The sequence below is a fragment of the Chiloscyllium plagiosum genome, unplaced genomic scaffold, assembly GCF_037043375.1.
Source record: "Chiloscyllium plagiosum isolate Xiang-an unplaced genomic scaffold, Cpla_swu_hap1 HiC_scaffold_5, whole genome shotgun sequence".
NCBI classification, from domain to species: domain Eukaryota; kingdom Metazoa; phylum Chordata; class Chondrichthyes; order Orectolobiformes; family Hemiscylliidae; genus Chiloscyllium; species Chiloscyllium plagiosum.
Genome location: NW_028270143.1, coordinates 45,680,472 through 45,705,068, shown reverse-complemented (window position 1 = coordinate 45,705,068; position 24,597 = coordinate 45,680,472). Strand labels below are relative to the sequence as shown.

At 39.7% G+C, this 24,597-nt stretch overlaps 1 protein-coding gene across 5 annotated transcripts in view; it reads right to left on the bottom strand.

Annotated features, from left to right (window-relative positions):
* The window catches only part of dync1i1a (dynein cytoplasmic 1 intermediate chain 1a), a 279,043-nt gene that overhangs the window by 9,848 nt on the left and 244,598 nt on the right, over positions 1-24,597 (bottom strand). For all 5 annotated transcript variants that reach the window (XM_043689901.2, XM_043689900.2, XM_043689899.2 and 2 more), the window contains exons 14-15: positions 16,192-16,336; positions 9,168-9,308 (exon numbers count right to left, since the gene is read on the bottom strand). In XM_043689901.2, the coding sequence (XP_043545836.1) occupies positions 9,168-9,308; positions 16,192-16,336 (286 nt within the window). The remainder of the gene's footprint in view (positions 1-9,167; positions 9,309-16,191; positions 16,337-24,597) is intronic.

The window sequence follows — 24,597 nt, the reverse complement described above, 5'->3', positions numbered from 1 at the left end:
AATACAGGATAGTGGTGATGTCAGGATCTCACAGACTGACAGTAGAATACGTGGCTTCACTTAATAAATTCAATTTTTGGAAAAAAAATTACAATTCTAAATGTTCACATTCACTAAGGCGAGGGATATTACTGAAGTTCCAGTTTGGAAAAGATAGAGTCAGCTTCACACTCCATGTTCAGGTTCAGCCAGTCAGGATTTAGAAATGAGGCATTTGCAGCAGTTTCATAATTTCTTAAGGTTATAGTTTAAAATTTCAACCTGCATTAATTGATTAGGTTTAAGATTATAACTTCCACACTATTCCTGAGGCAGCAATTGCTAGTAGTCATTTTGCTTTTTTCCTCAAGTTTAATAACATCATTCCCATAGCAGGGCGACCAGAACCGCACAGAAGAGGCCTCGCCAACTTTCTTTTCAACCACAACATGACGTCCCAACTCCTATACACCTGAACACCTGAACAATGAAGACAAGCATGCTAAATGCCTTCTTAAATACCCTGCTTACCTGTGTTGCAAATTTTAAAGAATTATGTACCTGAATCTAAGTCTCTCTGTACTACAACTCTATCCAGGGTCTTACCATTAATTGTATAAGACCTGTTCTTGTTTGTTGCAACAAAATGCAATACTTTGTATTTAGCCAAATTAAGGTCTATCTGCCACTCCTCAGCCCGTTACCAAGAGATCTAGATAAATTGGGTCAACCTTAGATAATCTTCACTGTCTACTACACCACCAATTTTGGTGTCATCGGCAAGCTAACTATGCCTCCTATATTCTCATACAAATCATTTATATAAAATGACAAACAAAAATGGGTCTTGTACCAATCCCTGTGGAACACTTCTGATAAAGGCCTCCAGTCCGAAAAACAACCATCCACCACTACCCTCTGTTTTCTGCCATCAAACTAATTTTGTATCCAATTGGCAAGCTCACCCTGAATCCCATTTGATCTAACTTTACTAATTAGTCTACCATGCAATACCTTATCAAAGGCTTTACTGAAATCCAGTTAAACAGTATCTACCACTCCGCCCTCATCAATCCTTTTGGTTATAACTTCACAAAAAAAAACTTAATCAAGTTTGCAAGACAATTTCTCTCACACAAAACCATGTTGACTATTCCTATTCAGTCCTTGCCTCTCCAAATACATATAAATAAAGATCACTTTGACTGGATTGTACTATAGGAAGAGGAACATTGGGAAACAAATAGGATGGGAGATCTTAGACATATGTAAGCTTAATAACGTTGTAAAAATGGGGCACTTTAATTTTCCAAACAATGACTGGAGCTACCATAGTGTTAAAGGTTTGGATGGTGAAGAGTTTGTCAAATGTGTTCAAGAAAATTTTCTTTACCAATATGTGGATGCTCCTATTAGAGAATGAGCAAATTAAACCTTTTGGGCAATAAGGCAGGGAGGGTGGGGGAACACTTTGGGCCTAGTGATCATAATTTTATTAGTTTCAAAATGGTTAGGGAAAAGGATAAGCCTTCTATAAAAGTTAACGTTTTTAACTGAAGCAAGGCAAATTTTAATAGTATGAGACAAAAACATTCAAAAGTTGATTGAAGTAGACTGTTCGCAGGTAAAAGGACAGCTGACAAGTGGGAGGCTTTCAAGAGTCTAATGACGAGAGTTCAGAGGCATTTTGTTCCTATTAGATTGAAGGATTAGGCTGGTAAGAGTAAGGAACAATGGATGAATAATGATAGAGATTCTAGTTAAGAATAAAAGAGAATTTTATTTTAGGTACAACTTGTTTCAACTGAATATCTTAAACCTTAAAGGCATCCTTAAGAGAGAAATCAGGAAGGCAAAGGGGATATGAGATAGCATTGGCAGATAAGGTTAAGGATAATTCAAAGAGGGTCTATAAATGCATTAAGAGGGTAATTAGAGAGAGAAGGTAGGGCCTCAAAGATGAAGGAGGTCACCTATGCGTTGAACCCCTATAGATAGGAGAGATCACCAAATGAATATTTTGCGTCAGTTTTTACTTTGGAGAAAGAAATGGAGTCTAGAGAATGCAGAGAAATAAACTGTGATGTTTCAAAAACAGTTCACACTACAGAAAATCAAGTTTGGGAGGTCTTAAAGATTATAGAGGTGGATAAAAACCTCCAGGACTTGATCTAATGTATCCCAGAATGTTTTGGGAAGTGTGGAGTTTGCATGTGCTCGCCATGTCTGCGTGGGTTTCCTCCGGGTGCTCTGGTTTCCTCCCACAGTCCAAAGATGTGCAGGTCAGGTGAATTGGCCATGCTAAATTGCCCATTGCATTAGTTAGAGGGAAATGGGTCTGGGTGGGTTACTCTTTGGAGGGTCGGTGTGGACTGGTTGGGTCGAAGGGGCTGCTGTGGTAATCTAATCTAATCTAATGACACCAAGACTGGTGGCATTGAAGAAGGTTTTCTAAGATTACAAAGCGGTGTTGATCAAATGGGTCAATGGGCTGAAAAATGGCAGATAGTGTTCAATCTGGATAAATGTGAGATATTGCATTTTGGTACAACAAACAATGGTAGGGCTTCTACAATTAATGGCAGGGCCTTGAGTAGTGTTGTAGAACAGAGGGACCAAGGGTTGCAGGTACATAATTCTTTGAAGTTTGAGTCACATGTAGACAGGTGGTTAAAAAGGCATTTCACAAGCTTGCCTTCATGGCACAGTTCTTTGAGTACAGGAGTTGGGAAGTTATGTTGCAATTGTACAGGATCTTGGTGAGGCCTCTTCTGGATACTATGTCCACTTCTGGTTGCCCAATTATAGGAAGGATATTATCAAATAGGAGAGGATTCAGAAGAGATTTACCAGGATGTTGCTGGGTATGGAAGGTTTGGGTTATAAAGAAAGGCTGGATAGGCTGGGACTTTTTTCACTGGAGCATAGGAGATCGAAAGGCGATCTTATACAAGTTTGTAAAATAATTAGAGGTGGAGCTGAGAAATAAGAAGGGTGCAAATACATTGTTGGGGCTGTATTACAGGCCTCCCAACAGTGAGTGTGAGGTAGAAGAACAAATAGGTAAACAGATTAAAGATGTAGAGGCAACAGGGTGGTGGTGATGGGAGATTTTAATATTCCCAACATTGACTGGGATACACTTAGTGTCAGAGGTCTGGATGGGGCAGAATTTCTAAGAAGCGTACAGAAGAGTTTTCTAGAGCAGTATGTCAATAGTCCGACGAGGGAAGGGACCATACTGGACCTGGGTTGGGGAATGAGCCAGACTAGGTAGTAGAAGTTGCGATAGGGGATTTCTTTGGGAACAGTGGCCACAATTCTGCAAGTTTTAGAATACTCGTAGACAAAGATGAGAATGGTCCTAAGGGAAGAGTACTAAACTGGACCAGGGCTAATTATATCAAAATTAGGCAGGAGCTGGGAAATGTGGATTGGACACAGCTATTTGAAGGGAAGTCCACATTTGATATGTGGGAGGCTTTCAAAGATATGTTAAAGATAGTGCAGGATAGGCATGTCCCGTTGAAAGCAAAGGATAGGAAAGAAAAGATTCAAGAACAGTGGATGACAGGAGAAATCGTACGACTAGCCAAAAGGAAAAGGGAAGCATACATAAGGACCAGGCAGCTAAGAACAGAACGGGCCCTGGAGGAATATTGGGAGAATAAGACCAGTCTTAAACGAGGAATCAAGCAGGCTAAAAGGGGTCATGAAATAACTTTAGCGAGCAGAATTAAGGAGAATCCCAAAGCCTTTTATTCTCATATAAGAAGCAAGTGGGTAACTCGAGAAAGGATTGGTCCACTAAAGAATAATGAAGAAAGGATGTATGACGAACCTGAGAAAATGGGTGACATTCTGAATGATTAGTTTGTTCACTGAGGAGACGGACATGATGAATGTTGAGATTAGAGATAGAAGTTGGATTACTCTGGATCCATTGATATAAGTAGGCAAGATGTGTTGGGTAGACTAGAGGTTAAGGTGGACAAACCCCCAGGACCGGATGGGATCTATCCCAAGTTACTGAGGGAGGCAAGAGAGGAAATAGCTGGGGTCCTGACAGATATCTTGCATCCTTAAACACATGTGAGGTGCCAGAGGACTGGAGGGTTGCTCATGTTGTTCCCCCTGTACAAGAAGGGTAGTAGGGATATTCCGAGTAAATACAGACCAGTGAGCCTGACATCAGTGGTGGGAAAGTTGCTAGAGAACGTACGGAGGGATAAAATCTATTTATATTTGGAAAAGAATGGATTTATCAGTGATAGACAACATGGCTTTTTGCGGGGGAGATCGCATCTACCAACTTAGAGTTCTTTGAGGAAGTGACCAAGTTGATAAATGAAGGAAGAGCTGAAGATGTCATATACATGGACTTTAGTAAGGTGTTTTATAAGGTTCCCCATAGTAAACAAATGGAGAAAGTGAAGTCACATGGTGTGCAGGGTGTTCTAGCTAGGTGGATAAAGAACTGGTTGAGCAACAGGAGACAGTAGTAGTTGAAGGGAGTTTCTCGATATGGAGAAATGTAATCAGTGGTGTTCCACAGGGATCAGTGCTTGGGCCAGTTTTGTTCATGATATACATAAATAATCTGGAAGAGGGCACAATCGATATGATCAACAAGTTTGCAGATGACACGAAGATTGGTGGAGTAGAAGAAAGCATAGGGGACTGTCAAAGAATACAGGAGAATATAGATAGATTGGAGAGTTGGGCGGAGAAGTGGCAGATGCAGTTCAATCCAGACAAATGTGAGGCAATGCATTTTGGGAAGTCTAATTCTAGAGTGAATTACACAGTAAATGGAAGAGCCTTGGGAAAAGCTGATGAGCAGAGAGATCTGGGAGTTCAGGTCAATTGTACCCCGAAGGTGGCTGCACAGGTGGATAGAGTGGTCAAGAAGGCCTGGAACATGTTGCCAGCAGAGGTGGTAGAGGCAGGCTTGGTAGATTTATTTACGATGCGATTGGACAGATGCATGAGTAAGTGGGGAGCAGAGGGATACAGATGCTTAGGAATTGGGCAGCAGGTTTAGTCAGTGGATTTGGATCAGCTCAGGCTTGGAGGGCCGAAGGACCTGTTCCTGGGCTGTAAATTTTCTTTGTTCTTTTGTTATTTGTATAGAACAAAAGTTGTGAGAGGTTGAAAGTGATTACTCGGCATTCAGGACTCTAGTTTATATAATAGAAGCAATAGGCAGGATTTCCTGATTCTGCCAGGGTCTAGACATCAGGAGCAAATGCATGTCAAAAACATGTAGAAAGTGGGACTGCCCACTTGTCACTGTATTTTCCAATAAGCAGCGAGTTAATGGCCTATGATCATTAATTAATGAGGGCAGGCAAGTCCACTGCTGACAGCACACACACAGTAAGAATTTTACCAGGCTCTGGTGCAACATTCAGGCAGCCACAACCCAGAAGACAGAAGATCCTGGTGGATAATTGTGCTGAGATGATAGCAAGAGATGTCTTATACTTCAGTGACCATCCGTTGACATATTTGTACATTTAGAGGAAAGGAAGCAGGTACTTTTCCCACAAGACAGAAAGTCGAGGCCACTGATAGAACTAAGGAGGCGTAGATGGAGGTGGCCAAAATGATGAATAGCTGAGGAAACATACCCAGACCACAAGCACATTAATACATTGATGATCCGAATACCGAGTGGTACTAACTGTGGCATCTGGAAGCTTAACATAAAGTAATAGGTCTCGTGAAAACAACGGCCACATGACTGAACCATGTGTGGAGCTATGTCAAGCACCATGTTAGTACTGAGGCTTACTGTTAGCGTGCAAAGACCCACACTCAAGTATAGTCTAAAGATGCAATGATGTGGTGAACTGGTGCCTCAGCATTTAATATGAATGGTAACATTTACACTGGCCTATAGTGAACAGCACATAAACAGTAGAAGTGTCCGTTCCATGCTTATCAGAGAAACATGTTCAGAACGCCAGGAAACACCAATGGAATAGCAGTGAATAGCCATTTATTCAACATGAACCTGATAGATGATGCAACTTTGCAAATCAGGTGGATCACTGCTGGACAAGTCAGGCGTGGAATATAATTTGGTGGCATGATCTGGTGAGCATGATCTGGTGAGCACTTGACAGACATGCAAAGTGGTGATAGCAGAAGCAGTGGCAGAAGAGATGCTCAGCAATGTTTAGCTCCAAGAGGAATTTGAGCCTTGGTCATCATCATCCAAATAGCAAAGGCACCAGCATCTGAAATGGAGTTTCCAGAATCAGTTAGCCCAGGCTGAAACAATGGAGGAATCTATGAGTGGATTCATATCTCTGGATTGCAGACCTATGCTGTCCTCCATAATGGAGGAGGCAAGCTTTATGGAGTACAATATTTGATGCGTGAATGAGTTGTGAGGGGACAGAGAATGGCTTTTTCAGAAGGTCAACAGAGTGTGCATGATTGGACAGCCATGTATCCCCCTAAAACCAGGGAAACAACCATTCCAGATGACTACATGCATATTGTCAGGATTTATCCACCACTCCAGCCCAACCCACTGTCACAGAAATACTGGCGACTGCCCTTAAAACTCAGCTAGCACCATATTTGCAATTAAATTGCCTCCATCACCAGTGTACCATGGCTGCAATGTGCATCATCTAAAAGAATTCACTGCAATGTCAGTACCACCAAGATCTGTGATATTGTATGCTGTTGAAGGGTGAGGACAGCATGTGCATTGGACAAGTGTGATCAGTAAGGTCCCCTCAGCCTTACCTCATCCTGATTTGGAACTATATCGCTATTCCTTCATCCTGACAGGAAAGAACCATGACGGTGCTGTCATGGTTCAGAAAGGTGAGTCACCACCACCTATTAAAAGGCAGTTAGAAACGGCCAATGACTTTTGATCACAGCATGATGGTCATAATAGGAACTAGTCAAAATAAACTTGAAGCAGGGAAGTTCACACCATAGGCTGTTAGTTAACCTTTCTTCTGTACTCACTTTAATATACATGAGCATTCTGAAATGCTGGAGCTGCAAGTAGATACAGTGATGGTGAAGGTAGCATGACAATATTATTTCTCAGGGCTTAAGTTTAATTGATTAAGCAGAACTAAAGAGATAGGACTGAAAAGGAGGGTGAGTTTTAGACAAATTAGATACAGGAACAGAAATCAAGAAGCAGTGAAAGATTGGATTAAGAGGAAGAAAAAAATGCAAGGTTTGAAAACTTCACATTTCAAAAGTTGTAGCACTAAGTTAATGAAATTTCAAAAGTTTTAAAAATCATTTTTTGTGCAAGGTAATTTGATTGGCAGTCATTAATTAACACTTAAGGTTATTAATTAATAAACCAACTCACAGGCAATTAATGTTCAAATCCAGCAAGGTCTTAAAAGTAACAAGTGTGCATCAATGTGATGTGATAAAACAAATGACAGAGTGGCACAAGTCAAACAGCAAATTCTGGAGATTTACAACTCATGGAATCTCTCCATTTCTTGAACTTGCTGGCCAGCTTGTACTTTATTAATGAAGTGTAGCTTCAACACACTCTTATTTCTTCAGCAAGTTCAGGCCCATTGTAATATCTTCAGGCGGCCATGAAGGTCAAGAGCCACTAGAGAAATTATTCAACTTTATTGCAAATGGAAACACAAACATTTTTAAATTGGATAGTCATGAGTTAGTTGGATACCATGTATCAACAACTAACCTATTCCTGGGTGTAAATTTACATAGTTAACAAAAACTTATCCAACAAGACAATCCTTAATTATTAAATTAATCATCAAAGGCTCAATTGTTTTAAAACACAGCTCATTAACTGTAAACAGCAGGAATTGCCAAACCAGAAGTAAAGCATTGCTAAGGGTTAAAAATGACATTTGTTACAGGCTCATTATCAATTTTCAGGTAGTTCTATAATAGAGCTAGGACTGTCACCCTTAGAACATCAGGGTATCAAATCAAGATCCTTCTCCAAATACTCCTTTCATGGGCAGCATAATGCAATAGCAATCATGTATGATACTGTTAACACGTCAACCACATTGTTTCACAAAACACCTGTACCCCGAAGTCCGACATGATGGCTAGACCGGAAAGCCATGAATTAATTTTGATAAACAGTAGTGCAAATCTTTCACATGTTCAAAGGTTTCAAAGATCTATTTCAAAGTTTTTTTTGATTGTTTTGTACTAGATGTAGGCATGGCGAGTGCCAAGATTTAAAAAATTAATGCCTTTAGAATATTCAAAATCTTGTGTGCAAATTTGATTAAAATTGTCTGCCTGATCGAGATGACTTAAGACATCCAGTGTAATTTTCAGCCATCTGCATTTCAAATATACAGAACGGAAAACAAAAAAGTTTGGTGTAGTACTGCTCTAGAGCTGAAGTGGTTAAATATTTAATCAGTCAAGTATCACTGGGGGAGATTTTACTAGAACAAGAGATGACCACACTAAGCGTTTGGCATTTGGTAGATTGGCACATTTCACAAAATATACCTGACAGTACTTCAACCTCCTCCTAAAACATAGCTGATGTCAAAAAAACCTTTCCCACTCATATCCTGCAGCTGTGTGGTTCGTAATTAAAAAGGCTGCACCGCTTCCTGCTGTGGCCACTTCAAAAGACTTTTTTTGTCTCCAGTCAGTTGACATTCAGCTTGAAATGACTTGCCCACATTTTTATTTATAGTTGATGTTGTATTACAAAAAGTAAAAATGTATATGTTCTATACTAATAAAAATGAACATTCTATTGTGTTTAAGAATAAACTACTTGCTTTCTTGTGACCCAAAAAAACCCAGCATTACAAGAAGAACTAATTCAGGCACAGTTGTGTAAATGTGCATTTTAGTTTACTGCATTTTAAAAGTTAACAAACCTAATTTTAGAATTTCAAAGCGCTCAGGGATTATAATGCAATGCATATACTTAAACTGGTGATGGGAATTTAATCTTCAAACTTAAAAAAATCCTATTTTTAAAAATATTGTTAAAAGATTAAATAATCACGCATTATGATTTTCTATAATCCAGTGAGATTCTGTGCTAAAGATTAACTGGCAAAGAATGTTGTAGAAGAAAAACCCTTTACTACTATTCTCTAACCATTGCTCTAATATTTTCAAATATTTCTAGAAAAAGTGATTAAATAACAAAATGTTAACTTCTTCCTCACCTCGGTATCATTATTGAGGTTCCAGAGGTCTAATCGTCCCATCCCATCCACACAGGCAAATAGTGCAGGATGCACTGGTGACCACATGACGTCGTAGACATAGTCTGCATTGTCTTCAAAGGAGTAGAGAGGCTTGTTGTGCTGTAAGGCGGAGAGAGTAAGAAGACTTTGTGGCGCTAGTGCTGCCTGAGGCTGTCTGGCAAGTCTAATTAAAAACTTTGCACATTTCCAAAGTGTCATAAACCAATGAGATGAAAGCCCACAAAGGTGTGCTGTAACTTCAATACAACAGCTGTCCAGAAAGATAAATAAAAAAATGAATACCATAAGGACTGTATGAGCATTCCTCAGACAGGTAGATGTATAGGCCTTTAACTCACAATTCACTCATGACAAGTAGGAGGTTACATGTCCAAATGAATCAAACTGTGGTAAACGTGCCAAGGATTGTGGGATGCTCTAGATAAAGCAGGCAGTAGAATTTAACTGCAGGCTTTCAGACAATAAACTGACATTATAGATACAGAGTGCCATCTAGTGAAAAATGCAATGCAGCAATAACTGTTGTAATTGATTCCCTGTTTCGCTGGGGATAACATGTCCTCTCTTCTGTTTATCTCCACTCCAGCCATTTCACCTATAATGTGGGTAAGCAGCAAGGACAAACTAAGCAACAAAGATAAAACGTGTAGATCAACATGACTGCAATTTTCTTCTAATAAATTTGAATGAAAAGTGCTTCTCCTCTTGTTCACCCTGCTCCCACCACCACTTTTCTAATTCTGCTCCCTAGTGACAAAAGTCGTTTTTGGGGGTTAAATGTGGTATTCCTCTTCACTGTAGCAATTATATAAGTGGCTTTTTTTTCTCTTTTCAACATGTACATAAATTGATCTGGTCTTTATAAGTGCCTCAGATTGTGTTTCTAGCTTCACAGCAGCCTCTGTCACTTCATCCTAATGTAAAAAAATCCCAAATCAACATTTGTCAATGTTCTTTTTTAGTGCAAATTGCTTTTGCATCAGAAATAATGTTGTAATATTTTAAAAATAATAAACAGTAGCACACTGAAATTCCATTTAATGAGCTCTTATCGCAGTCATATATTAACACCCAAATGATCATAAGTCAGGATGGTATTTCTTATATCAGATGCAATTAAGTTGCAAAGGGATACATGTGAGAAATGTTAAATTTAATGTGATTCACACATCAGTTTCTGCTATCTCAACTGCAGATTGAAAGATCAAAAACTCTAACTAATATTGGACAGTAGTAATTTCAATTTGATCTTGATTTGGATCAACAGCCCACAAATCACATAAGTCAATATTCAAAAACTGAGCAATGTTACATTTAGAATTGTATACAATGGCAGTCAGAGTCCAAAATATAAAATTAATTCTTGAAAATCCAACAGTTGCCTTAACAAAAGTAATTAATGAAAATCAACTGATGTGGATGTCGTCCTTGTTAAATGTAGCTGTTGAGGATCTAACAGGACGTGAGACACAAGTTAACTGCTAATATATTAAGAACTGTATAAAAAACGTGGGAAGGAGCAAGTGGAGAGATCAGTGAGGGTTAGAGTACAAGGGAGATTAGAAATCACAGGAGTCACATATGGCAAAGGACTAGTAATGGCTGTAGAGAAGAGGTTAAGAGTTCGATTAGGCAGTAAAAGCAGACCAAAGCAAAGAAACCCTGATACTAGGATAGACTGTGGTGGTGGTTGGGTGGTGGTGGGGGTGGGGGCTACTGTATTGTGGAGTGAATGGGGGTGGGGAGAATGTTGGAGAGAAGAGAGGGCAGAGAAATATTCACAACAGTTCATGTTGTAAAACTCTTGAACTGTTGAATCTAGAATGCTGTAAGGTGCCTATATGACAAATGAGCCTGTTTTCAGTCTCATTGGAACACTTCAGCAGTCAGAAGACAGAAAAGTGAGCTTTGTGTTACCGAAATGGTCAATTTCCTTATTGCAGATATATTCAGATAGATTACTGATATCTATCCTAACTGCTTCCAAAATTACCTGTTTCTTGGACAGATTTTGTACATTCCAACTGCCATGGAGCAGCAAAGTTCCGTTATCATCAGTAATAACAAGGCAAGAGAAATACATTATAATTTGACATAAACAGTGCACTTAGATTTAAAAAGCCCAAAGGTTCAGAAGCATATTAGTAATAAATTCAACTTAAAGATAATACAATTGATTATATGTTTGTGACTTTTTTTTTAATACCAAGCATTCTTCATAATCAAGTTTGAGAAACTATTCAAACAACAAAAGTACGATGATCAGACTGGGGTTCTGTTGCTAGAATTTTTTTTAAAAATCAAAGCATTTGGCAAAGGAAACAGATACTTGACCAATTAGGGTATCAGTTCATCAACCAGTGAAGCAAGTGGTAGGCAAGGAATTCCCATACAATTTATGTATTTACCAAGGATTCAATAATTTTTTCTCATAAGAGCTAACAACTCAATGTCAGAAAAAAAAGTCAAAGTGAAAATTTAGGATTTTTCAGTTTTTCATTAAAACACAAAAGTCACCTCATCCAAACATTAATGTCAGTACTCTGCTTCTTTAAACTATAGCTTTCTCCAGGTCCTTAAAGGCAGTAAAAACAAAATCAATCTCTTGCTAATACTCTGCTCTGCAAACCAGTTCTGCCTCCACAGAATTGTCTTCCAACTATGATTCGCCACGTGTCAGACACAGTACGTCATGAATGGTGCTTTAATGGATATTACAAAACACTCAACACAGCAGGTCACATTCTCCTGGTGCCTTTTCATTCTTAAGGTGGCAGTCTACTGATTGGTATGCCTTAGGTATGTCACAATATTCCCAGAAAAACCTGAACCTAATATTAATTATTGGTGGCATTTAAGAGCTATAAATATGGCATGGGAATCAAACAACTATCATTGAGTTAATACAATGCCTAACCTGGTTATTCAAGATCCAGGATCAGCAGAGTTTTCATTTATTTATTCATGGGAAGTCAACATTGCTGGCTAGAGAAAGTATTGGTGAGCTACCTTCTTGAACCTCTGCAGTTCTTGAGGTAGTAGGACACATACCATCCTGTTTGAAAGGAAACTCCAGGTTTTTGATTCAGTGACACGGATGGAATATAGTTCCAAGTTTCAAGGGTGGCAGGAATGTACAGGTGGTGGTGTTATGGGCATCTGTTGCCTTTGTCCTTCTATGTGACGAGAGATCATGGGTTTGGAAGATGCTCATTAAATAGCCTTGGCGAGTTGCTGCAGAGCATCTTAGGGATGGTACACACTACTACCTCTGGTAAAGGGAGCAAATGAATATTTACAGTGGTGGACAGGGTGCCAATCAAGTGGATAACTTTGAGTTGGATGATGAGTTTCAAGTGATTGATGCAATTCCTTTGCATTCCTAAGTTGCACCTTCTAGATGGTGAGCAGGCAAATTGATGGGTGGCAAATTAATCATGACAGAATTCCTAGTGTCTGACTTGCTCTTGCGGCCACAGTATTTACATGGCTGGACTATTTCAGTTAACCACCACAATGTTGTTATTTGAAGATACAACAGTAGTACCATTAAATATCAAGCAGCGATGTTTAGGTCTGTTTTGTTGGAGATGTTCATTGCCAACTTGTGGCCACACCGCACATCAGTCCATGGCTGAATGTTGTACAGCTCTTGCTGCATTTGGACACAGACTTTTTTATTTTAACAGAAGTCATTCATAAGGTGTAGGCTTCGCTGGATGAGCTAGCATTTATTGCGTGTCCCTAGACGCTCTTCAGGTGGGTAAAGAGTTACCTTCTTGAACTGCTATAGCCTGTGTGCTTTAGCTAGACCCACAATGCAATTAAGGGAGAATATTGAGGGATTTTCTCCTAGTGATAATGAAAGAACAGCAATGTATTTCCAAGTACAGAGTGATTATTGGATAAAATAGTGTGCAGTGATATAGGGAAAAATGCAGGAGGCTGGCTCCAGGGAATAGAACCAGTGCTGCCCTTCTTCTGTGCTGTAACAATTCTGTGATTCTTTGAAATCAGGACAGTGAATGGCTAGGAGGGGAACTTGCAAGTGGTGGTGTTCCCATGTATTTGCTGCCCTTGTCTTTACAGATGGAAGTGGTAATGGATTTGGAAGGTGCTTTCTGACCAGCTGATTGTGAATTTCTGCATTGCATCTTGTAGACGGTGCACAGTGCTGGGTAACCATCGTGGTGCAGGGCCTGGATATTTGTGGATGTGGTCCCAATCAAGCAAGCTGCTTTGTCCTGGAAGGTGTCAAGTTTATTGGAGAATTGCTCAAGCTGCATCCACCCAGACAAGTGGACAGCATTGCATCACACTCCTGATTTGTGCCTTGAACATGATTGTCAAACTTTGTGGAACCAGGAGGTAGGTGTCTGCTCCACTATGTCAGGGGTCACAAATGGTGCTGAATGTTGTGCAACCATCAGCAAACATCCTCACTTCTGACTTTATAATGGTAGGAAGGTCATTGATGAAGCAGCTGAAAATGTACAGGACAAGGAAACAACCACGAAAAACTCCTGCAATGTCCTGGGCTGAGATGATTGATCTTCAACAACCTTCAATTATCTTCCTTTGTACTTGGGTATGATTCTAACCAGTGGAGAGTTTGCCTCTTGATTCCCACTAACTCCATTTTTTTCCAGGATTCCTTAATGCCATACTCAATCAAATGTTGTTTTGTTGCCAAAGACGGTCACATTCCCCTCACCCCTGCAGTTCAGCTCTTCAGCTCTTGAGCTGGCAAAATTCAAACTGAGAATTAGTGAGCAAGTTATTCTTTTATAAGTGCCACTTGTTAATACTGTCAACAATCTCTTCCATTATTTCACTGATGATCAAGAGTAGACAGATAGGGCAATAATTAGCTGGGCTAGATTTGCTATTTTTGAGCACAGGATACAAATGGGAGCAGGGGACTGGTGTTTTAAGATGGTAATCAGGGCAGTTTCCTGTAGCAGTACATGTCCAGTCCAACAAAGGTTGGATTGTTTGCCCTGATGCTTGGAATAGGCTGGCCAAAATGAATCAAGTGTCAGTGGGGAACATTTAAAAAAAAAAGTAATTTTTGCATCATCAGGTCAATCCAGAATAAGAAAAATCAGTTGACGGAGAGTTGTCTGACTGCAGTGGAGGAAGAACAAAGCTGGGGCAGGATTGAGTGGAACAAGAGCTGATGCAGGAAAGAAGTAATGGGCCACCTTCAAAGTGCAGATGGTTCAGATATAGTCGAGGTATATTCCCTCAAAAAGGAAAGAGGGGGCAAACAAATCCAGAGTTCCCCAGAATAACAGATGAGATACAAATCAAAATCAGAATTAAAAAGCTTGCTTATGACAGGTGTAATACCTAAAAATCAATACTGAAGTAAGAGGAATACTAAGAGGTTTAGAAGGTAGGGTTAAAAATAAATAAGAGAAGCAAACAGGAATGATGACAGAAAACTAGCAGTTACCATAAAGAGGAATCCCGAAGACTTCTACAGGGATATAAATAGTACAAGAAAGTAGTAAAAGAAAGATTAGGGCCAATTAAGAGAAGTGAGGATTTACACATTGACAGGGGCCATGGCAGAGATGTCAACACTTATGCATATGTCCTTACAAAAGTAGGATGCTGCCTAGGTTTTGGTGATAGCAGAGGAAGATCTAACTAGAATTGTTCAAAATTAGTACAAAATTGGTCTTGGATAGACTGTTGATATTTAAAGTTGAGCAGGCACTAGCATCAGATAAAATGCATCCAAGGATTTTGAAGGGAGAGTAGAAGTTGTTGAGACACTGGCCACAATCTTTCAGTCTTACCTGGACTCAGGAAGTTCAACAATTTCAAGCTTTAGCTTTAACAATTTCAAGCTTTAACTACGTTTAAAAAAATTCAAGCTGCTGTAGCAGCTTTCAAAATTATTTGTTATGGGAACTTATCTTTGTTCTGGGGATTCTCTGCCATCAACCTTCTGGGAGTACTCATCAACAGCATTCATATTTTCTCCACCAGACCCATCAAGATTTCTTCATCTCTCTCTCTCTCTCTCTCTCTCTCTCACCCATCCAGCCTTTCCCAAAAATAGCAGGATGACAAAGGTTGCTCATTTGATGAAACCACATTTCCACCACAGGAAGCAAGATCAAGATGATTAATTCAAAGCTACAAAAGTTACAATATAAATCTCTACTGCACCAAGATTGGTGTCATACTAATATAAAACTCACAGGAGTTTTTAAACCATTATGACTCAGATGAGGAGGTTTCTATTTCAACTTTGAAAACAAATAAGATACTGAACTTAGAACATAGAAGAATACAGCGCAGTACAGGCCCTTCGGCCCTCGATGTTGCGCCGATCCAAGCTCACTTAACCTACACTAGCCCACTATCCTCCATATGCCTATCCAATGCCCGCTTAAATGCCCATAATGAGGGAGAGTCCACCACTGCTACTGGCAGGGCATTCCATGAACTCACGACTCGCTGAGTAAAGAACCTACCCCTAACATCTGTCCTATACCTACCCCCCCTTAATTTAAAGCTATGCCCCCTTGTAATAGCTGACTCCATATGTGGAAAAAGATTCTCACTGTCGACCCTATCTAAACCCCTAATCATCTTGTAAATCATCTGTCCCCCACTTGTCATTTTTAATGTTGGAAGTAGGGGACAGCGGAAGAAACAGAGGTACAATATTATTAATGTTAAAGCTTTGCAGTGCATACTGGTCAAAAACATCTCAGGATAAAGAAATAAGCTTTAAATATATATGCATACATTTCAGAAAATAACAGCTGAGAATATCAGCATTATACAAATAGGACAAACAGAGTATCTTGGATCATATGAATGCTGATGATGTAAAGTGTGAATAAATCACTGGTTTTTCAAATTAATTGAAAAGCCTAGAAATAAAATTTAAGGCTGGAACTGTGTAACAATATCATCCATCCTAATCTGAAAGCACTGGGTACATGCAAGTATTTCTTACCTTTGTTGTCCACAATTTAACTGTCCAATCAAAGGAAGAGGTGACAAACAGATGTGAGAAATCAATCTGTCCCACAGCCATGTGGCAGTTGATACCAGTCACTGGACCCTGATGACCCTCGAACATTTCACCAATACCAGCCTTACTGGAAAACAGGTTTTAGGTTCAATTGTCAAATTAATACAAATTCTTTAAGATACATCCTCGTAATCTAACATCTATTAGTTATGCCTTAATTGGCCCTACTTTTCCCCTTGGTTCAGCAGTTGAGAGATCATAATGATAGTTCGGTTGTTTCAGCTCATCACATGTATTATCCAGAAGGTAGAATTATAGCTCAGCAACTTTGGATATAGTGGCAAGGACTCACTGACAGGTCAGTTTATGGTATAGCTAAGCAAATATTCCAATTGATATAAAAAAAGCAAATCAATTACAGAGTGTTTTAAGTCACATAAACAATAAGTTACTTTTGGGAGGAGTTGAACTCTGCAGGATTATCTCAAGAAATATCATTGATTATAATAATTTTTCATGAAAGTGTGAGATGCCTGTGTTTAGCGAAGTGATTATGTCAAACGACTAGAACAGAACAAAAACAACCTTGCCTGTAAAAGTGGCAGCATAGCTCCATGTTTGGTTGCTCCAAGAGAAACTAACTTGAAAACTGCAGCATGAAATGCTGTGTTTCAATCATTTAGGGTGGGCACAACCTTAATGATGCTAAAACTTGGTCTACCCAGGAATGCCCAACAGTGATATACCCACAATGTTGCGAGAGTATGTGTTTTAGGAATTTGATCCAGCGACAGTGATAAATTTCCAAGTCAGGATGGTGAGTGGCTTTGAGGGGAAATTTGTGGGTGGCGGAGTTCCTATCTGCTGTCCCTGTTGGTGCCATCAAAACACTGGAAATTGATGTTGATGAATAAATAGAAATGAAAGAATACAGGAATTCCTTCTGACTTCCCTGGAGGTCAGCACACAGTCCTGTGGGAAACAGTGAATGTTGTGACCAGTCATCTATAGACCAGTCAGGCTAATGTCAACAACATACATTTATACAGCACCTTTAATGTACAAAACACCTAAAGTGCCTCATAAAACAGAATTATCAAACCAAGCTTGAAATCATGTCACATAAGAAGAGATCAGCACAGATAACCAAAGGTTTGCTCAAAGGGTAGGTTTTAAGGAACATCTTAAAGGAGGAGAAAGAATTACAGGAGGAGGAAACCCCTGAGGTTGGGACAGTTGAAAATGTAGCCACTGATGATGCAGCAATGTAAATCAGGACTTGTACCTGGTGAAACTGGAGAACGAGAGACAGATCTCAGTCTAACAGGACTGCAGGAAATCACAGATTTAAGGAGAGACAAGGGCATGGAAGGATTTTAAAACAAGGACTGGAATTTTAAAATCTAGAACAGAAAACACAAAGAGATGAACTGGACATGGCACACATTGTAGTATGAGCTTAAGAATTTTGGATGACCTTAAAAATTATTGGGATGGACAGCTGATCATTGGAATAGTAAAATTCAGAGGTTAAAAAGCACACTATGTAAGCAGATCAGCCAACGCCAGAGTGGAGTCCAGTAATGTTATGGGAGCTGGTGGTCCATAAACTTGGTGATCTAGAAGGTGCAATCAGAAGCTCATTTGAGGGTCAAATTCAATTTTGAATCTGATTCAGCAAATGACAGTGGTCAGGGTGAAGGCTGCAGTCTGTGGCTGGAGAACAGAACTTGTGGAGAGTTTCAAAGACAATAGATTTGGTATTCTCAAAATTCAGTCTGTTCATCAAGTACTTGATGTCAAAGAAAAGTCTGACAAATCAAACAGGACAAAGGTCCAGAGAGTTAGTGGTAATGTCAGTATAAATGTACAAACTAACATTGAACTTTCATTTGTTATCATTAAGGACCAGCATATAGGTGAGAAATAGTGGACTCTTAAAGACAAATCCTCAGAGACATCAGAGGCAATGCATGGGAGTGAAAATGGAAGTCACTGCAGGTGATTCTCTGGCCACAACTTGATGGATAAAAATAGAACCAGGGAAGGGGAGGTCCACCCAGCTGAACAGGAGAGCTATTGAAGGATAGAATGGGCAATCATGTTAAGGCTGCAGATAGGTTAAAAAGAGAGTTGGGATAGTTTACCACAGTCAGTTATATTGGGTGACATTTGTAATTTCTGTGCTGTATAATTCTGACTCTACAAGACCTTTTTAAAAAAGCTGTTATGGTAGTAGGGCAGGGGGCAAAACCCAATTGGAGGGATACAATCATGAACTTCCAGCAACACTGGCACAGATCTGGGAGGTAGCCATGTATTTAAGAAGTTTGGAGTAGGATTGGAGGTTGGAAATGAGGCAGTAGTTTGCAAGGAAAAGGGTGGTTTATTTGAGGAGGGTTTTGAGGAAATCCACTAAAAAAAAACTCAACAAAACCAACACTTAAGCCAAAAGTAATGTAAGATACAGTCCTATGTTATTGATTGGTAATGTCACAGTAAAAGGTGTGCTATGTTTGATGCCATTTGTTTTAAAGGAGGTGATTCACCCGGCTGATGCTAGGAATAACCTAATTTCTTTTTGAGGACCAGATAAACAGGATAAAGTTCCTTAGAATAGTGAAAGTTAAGGTGTTCAATGAGGGGGTAAGATTGATAATGTTAAAAAGCATTTCTACTGTTTTGATAACTGGGGACTTTGCAGTTTAAGTAATTAAAACAGCAAACTGAGGGCCGAGGCAAATTTATCTTGATTTTAGTGATGGTAGTGCATACAAAGAATGAAAAAAAAGACTAAAACTACAATAGCTAATTCACAGCAAACCAAACTCTTACACCAGGGAGATTAAATTCTGACAACCTGAATCCATATATGCAGCTCTAAGTTAATCTTTCAACATAGACTAAGCTGCAATTTAAAATATGGGGATTATTTCCATCATAGCAAAAGGAGTTTAGTATTCATAAATGTTTTTAAAATAATGAGGGATTCTGATAAGCTGATTTAAAAAAAAAACTACTGCTATTTATTTCCTTGTATTAGAGATCAGTGATTGGGGACTGAGGAGAGCATCATCAATTTGAAATTACCATTTGAAAGGGTGGGCAGGAGCACAGGAGGAATGAAGAAAAAAGTCTTCATTTTCTCATAAAATATTCTAACTCTCCATCCTTGGACCACAAAAATAAAACTATTCAGAACTTTTTCCAAATTAATTAATGTTATTACAAAATTCACACATCAAGAACTTACAAAATACTTTCATCAGAAGGTTATTCCAATATGTGCTGAAGTACTGAAACACAAATTCCCTTTCACCAAAATAATACATATTTACTTTGTTTTGTTCAGCATTAGCAACTGTTCCCAAAGAAACATACCACAATCAAGGCACAATAGGGCCGTGAAAATCATAACCCCCTAAGGAGCTGCCCAACTTAATCCATTCAACAACTTGCCCACACTGGTTCAAACAGAGGAGGCAGCCTATCCTCCCCTTCACCATGGCCCTGGTTGAAGCTCAGATAGCGTTGTATCTGTGCTCCAGTGTTGCACAATTGTGTTATCAGCCATGGTTAGCCTTTGTACCCCAGAAACCAGCCTTACAAAGCACCTGGACACTCAAATGCACCATCTTCACGTGAGAGCTCCAAGATGCAGGAGTCATGGCAGCTATCAGGGTAGTGGGCACACACCTCCATTAACTAGTAATCACGGATCATTTGAACATTTATCTTTCATACAAGATGAATTCTAGAGTTTTGTAATATGGTCCACTCAGTGCCATGTGTGGGCTATCAGTGGCACTTCATACCTTGAGGGAAGTTAGTTTTGTTTCCAAATCCTACCGCTCAGGCTGCAACACTGACCTTGTCATCAGGAAACAAAATGAATTAATGTGATCTTGCACAAATGAACAGTCACTTTCCTGATGTAATTATATTACAACTAAGGTCCCACACGGGTCACTCACTTCTCCCTGAAAACAGCCAGTCACAAAGAGGTTCAAACAGCCTTCACCTCTGTAGCCACCAGTAAGAGGATGGCTTTGGACTCCAGCATCTGGCATAGTTCCATCACAGAGATGCACAGAGCTTGTGTTGATACTGCACCCCGCTTGTCTCCGGGAAATGGCATTGCAATTGAAAAACTCTAAGTATCCTGTGGGCTACACTCTCTTGCAGGGCTCTACAGCTGTAACGTCTTCCTGAGCTAGAAGCTCCGAATCCTCCAAGGTGATCGACAGCTATTCCTGGGCTTGCAGTTGCTTGTAGTCCCTTTGCATCTGCCTTTGCCTTCCAAGTAGTGAGCCACAGCAACCAACGTCCCAACATCAGCAGGACAGTCAGACCATTCGTTTGACTTTCACTGCATTCAGTGCAGACCATCATTAAACTTCCATGACAGATGAAGCGGCCACAGCCTTCATATTCCACATGACCTTCTGAGGTTTCCAATTGTTTGTCTTTGGTCAGCATCAACTTTTTTTTAAAACAAGTCACACCTCCATGTCCAGCTAACAATGGATCCCGCAGTTTCACCCATCAAATGCACAGACAGTCCAGTGACTCTTCATCAGAACTCAGTTGTTCTGAGTTGAACTGAATTCTGATGAAGAGTCAGCAGAATTGAAATTCTAACTTTACTTTCTTTCCTCAGATGCTTGCAGGCGTGTTGAGTTTCTGCAGTAATTTCTGGTTTTGTTATAGTTTTATACTAAATCCATTTTGCAGAAAATATTCAAGCAATCCCAATTCAAAGCTTCTCAGATACTGAAGCAGTCCTTGTTCGAATGCAACAGACCTGCATAATATCCAAGGCTTGGACTGACAAGAGGCAAGTAACATTTATGCCACATAAATGCCACGCTATGAGCATCTCCAACAGATAACAGATTGATCACCAGCCTTGACAGTCAGTCGTGTTACCATCACTGAATTCCCTATTATTGACATCCTATGGGTTACCATGACCAACTGAACTCACCATACAAGTACTGTAGTGACAACTGCGGTTCAGAGGCTAGGAATACTGCGCCAAGTAACTCACCTCATGACTCCCTAGAGCCTGTCCACCATCTACAAGGCACAAGTCAGAAGTGTGATGGCATACTTCCTGCTTGCCTGGATAGAGCGGAATTCATCAACACTCAGGAAGCTTGACATCATTCAGAACAAAGCAGCTCCTTGACTTGCACCACATCCACTATCTCCACCACTAATGCTCAATACACACTGCTGCTACTATCTGCATGATGCACTGCAGAAATTCACCAAATATCCTTTGCCAGCACCTTCCAAACCCTCAGTCACTTCTGTCCAGAGGGCAAAGACAGCAGATACGTTGGAACACCACCACCTCTAAGTTCCTTTCACCTTCCTGACTTTGGAAATATATCACCTTTTCTTCGCTGTTGCCGGGTCAAAATCATTGAACTCCCTCCCTAAGGGCATCATGGGGCTACCGACAGCTCATGAATTGTAGTAGTTCAAGGTGACCACCTTCTCAAGGGTAATGAGGGATAGGCAATAAATGCCAGCCAGTGATGCCCACGTTCCATGAAAGAATAAAGAAAATTATAAAATATATATTTTCCCCTTTGCTTTGGCAGAAATGAGATTTGTTTCTACTCTTTTAGGATTGTTCAGCCTGATAAATCATAAACTGAACTGTTGAGTAATTATCATTAGTGCACCATTTCCTGCACAAACAATTTTTGAGCATTAATGGCAGTACAAAGTTAATGTTACGAAACCAGTTTTGCACACATTGAATAGACGTAAAAGGCAATTTCAGGACATTTCTATACAAATCAAAACTTTTAAATTCCGGTTGAATCTTCCTATCTTATATAGTTTTGTTTTTGAGGTTAAACAGAAAACTATTTCCAGATTGCTCTCAGAATCAGTCTGCAATCTGTTTCTCGAAAATGCAGTGAAGCAGCATGAGGTTACATCCAAAGAAACACTTGCAACTTTAATATTCTGTTACAGACAGTTCCTGTAGAGCAATGCATTAAAATTGGGGAGAGTGCTATCTGAAGACAACAGCAGTCACTAGGACAACTTGCAGCAGAGAACTGGAGCTGACAGTTCTGGATTCAGGTGTCACCATAGTTAAATATCCATAACTCGAAGTAGTGTCACAGAATGGAAGCAATTATTACTGAAATATTTAAGTACACAAAGTTTGACGTCTTAGAAGCTTTTGAAATATGCCTTTTCAAAGCCAAATATTTGAAAACAGTTAAACAGACAATGGAATAATTAAGCTTATGCAATAAATCAACAGTACATTGTTCAGTTGTGGCCTATTCAGTTTGTAGAATTTTCATTTATAATTACTAGGTAGATGGTGAAACAAGTTTGAAATCTTGTAACATAATTGTTTGTAATTTTTATTATTTTTATTAATGACTTGGATGAGGGGATTGAAGGATGGGTCAGCAAGTTTGCAGATGACACAAAGGTTGGAGGTGTTGACAGTATAGAGGGCTGTTGTAGGCTGCAGCGGGACATTGACAGGATGCAGAGATGGGCTGAGAGGTGGCAGATGGAGTTCAACCTGGATAAATGCGAGGTGATGCATTTTGGAAGGTCGAATTTGAATACAGGATTAAGGATAGGATTCTTGGCAGTGTGAAGTAACAGAGAGATCTTGGTGTGCAGGTACATAGATCCGTTACAATGGCCACCCAAGCAGACAGGGTTGTTAAGAAAGCATATGGTGTTTTGGCTTTCATTAACAGGGGGATTGAATTTAAGAGCCATGAGATCTTGTTGCAGCTCTATAAAACTTTGGTTAGACCGCACTTGGAATACTGCGTCCAGTTCTGGTCGCCCTATTATAGGAAAGATGTGGATGCTTTGGAGAGGGTTCAGAGGAGGTTTACCAGGATGCTGCCTGGACTGGAGGGCTTCTCTTATGAAGAGAGGTTGACTGAGCTCGGACTTTTTTCATTGGAGAAGAGGAGGAGGAGGAGAGGGGACCTAATTGAGGTATACAAGATAATGAGAGGCATAGATAGAGTCAATAGCCAGAGACTATTTCCCAGGGCAGAAATGACTAATACGAGGGGTCATAGTTTTAAGCTGGTTGGAGGAAAGTATAGAGGGGATGTCAGAGGCGGGTTCTTTACACAGAGTTGAGAAAGCATGGAATGCTTTGCCAGCAGCAGTTGTGGAAGCAAGGTCATTGGGGACATTTAAGAGACTACTGGACATGCATATGGTCACAGAAATTTGAGGGTGCATACATGAAGGTCAGTGGTCGGCACAACATCGTGGGCTGAAGGGCCTGTTCTGTGCTGTACTGTTCTATGTTCTATTTATTGAATTCACCATCAAACACCACATTAGCTGCAACTTCATTAGAAATGTTGACAAATTATATTTTAGATACATTAAAGGGGCCAAAATTAAGTTCACGAATGTTACTACTATTCCTGTTACATATGCTATCATTGAGATGTGGACATGCTGGTGTTGGACTGGGGTGGACAAAGTTAAAAATCACATAACTCCAGGTTATAGTCCAACAGGTTTATTTGGAAGCACACTAGCACCAGGTGATGAAGGAGCAGTGTTCCAAAAGTTAGTGCTTCCAAATAAACCTGTTGGACTATAACCTGGGGTTGTGAGATTTTTAGCTATTATTGAGCACATTCTGAGCGACAGTTTGCTGACACATTAATTTTCATTAGTATTGTTGAAAAAAAAGGAGAGACACATTTGTTGAAGCTTTTTGTTTTGCACTCATCAGGACAATTCACAAGAATACTAATTTAAAGAGAAAACCACCACCTATATTGTATGAAAGGAGAATTGAGCTGAGTGTGCAACATGAAAAGCTTCAACAAAATCTGCCGGTTTTGAACGAAACTTCCAGTTTGGTACCACTAATGATTATTCATATCACAAAATTTAACTTTCTACAGCCCCTCAATTTCAATTTGCCTGGGTTGTAAATTTGACTTTTTACGTTTATCAGGTTTTCAGGAGAGATAAAGAGTGTACATACTGCATTGCACAAAGTATGTCAATTAGGGCAGGCTGAAAGGACTAATAAGACCTTTGCCTATTGTTGTTCTGAAAGCTATCTTTACAGATTTACTCAATCATTTTTCTAGTTGAATTCGTGTATAATGTTTCTGCATAGATATTGAAAAAGATGGCTCATTGTTGAACTGCATTAAGTTCTGGTGTACCCGTGATTATTGACAGAATGTAAAGCTGTACATGGTATGAGTCTGTTAAGGCACTTGAGATTGGGCAGTTTTCTGCTCCAAAATGCATAAATACTTGTTTCATGAATGACAATACTAAACACTCCGCATGATAACTAACAGCCTATTCCTAAAAGGAAAGAATACGTCTCAAGCCTTGACT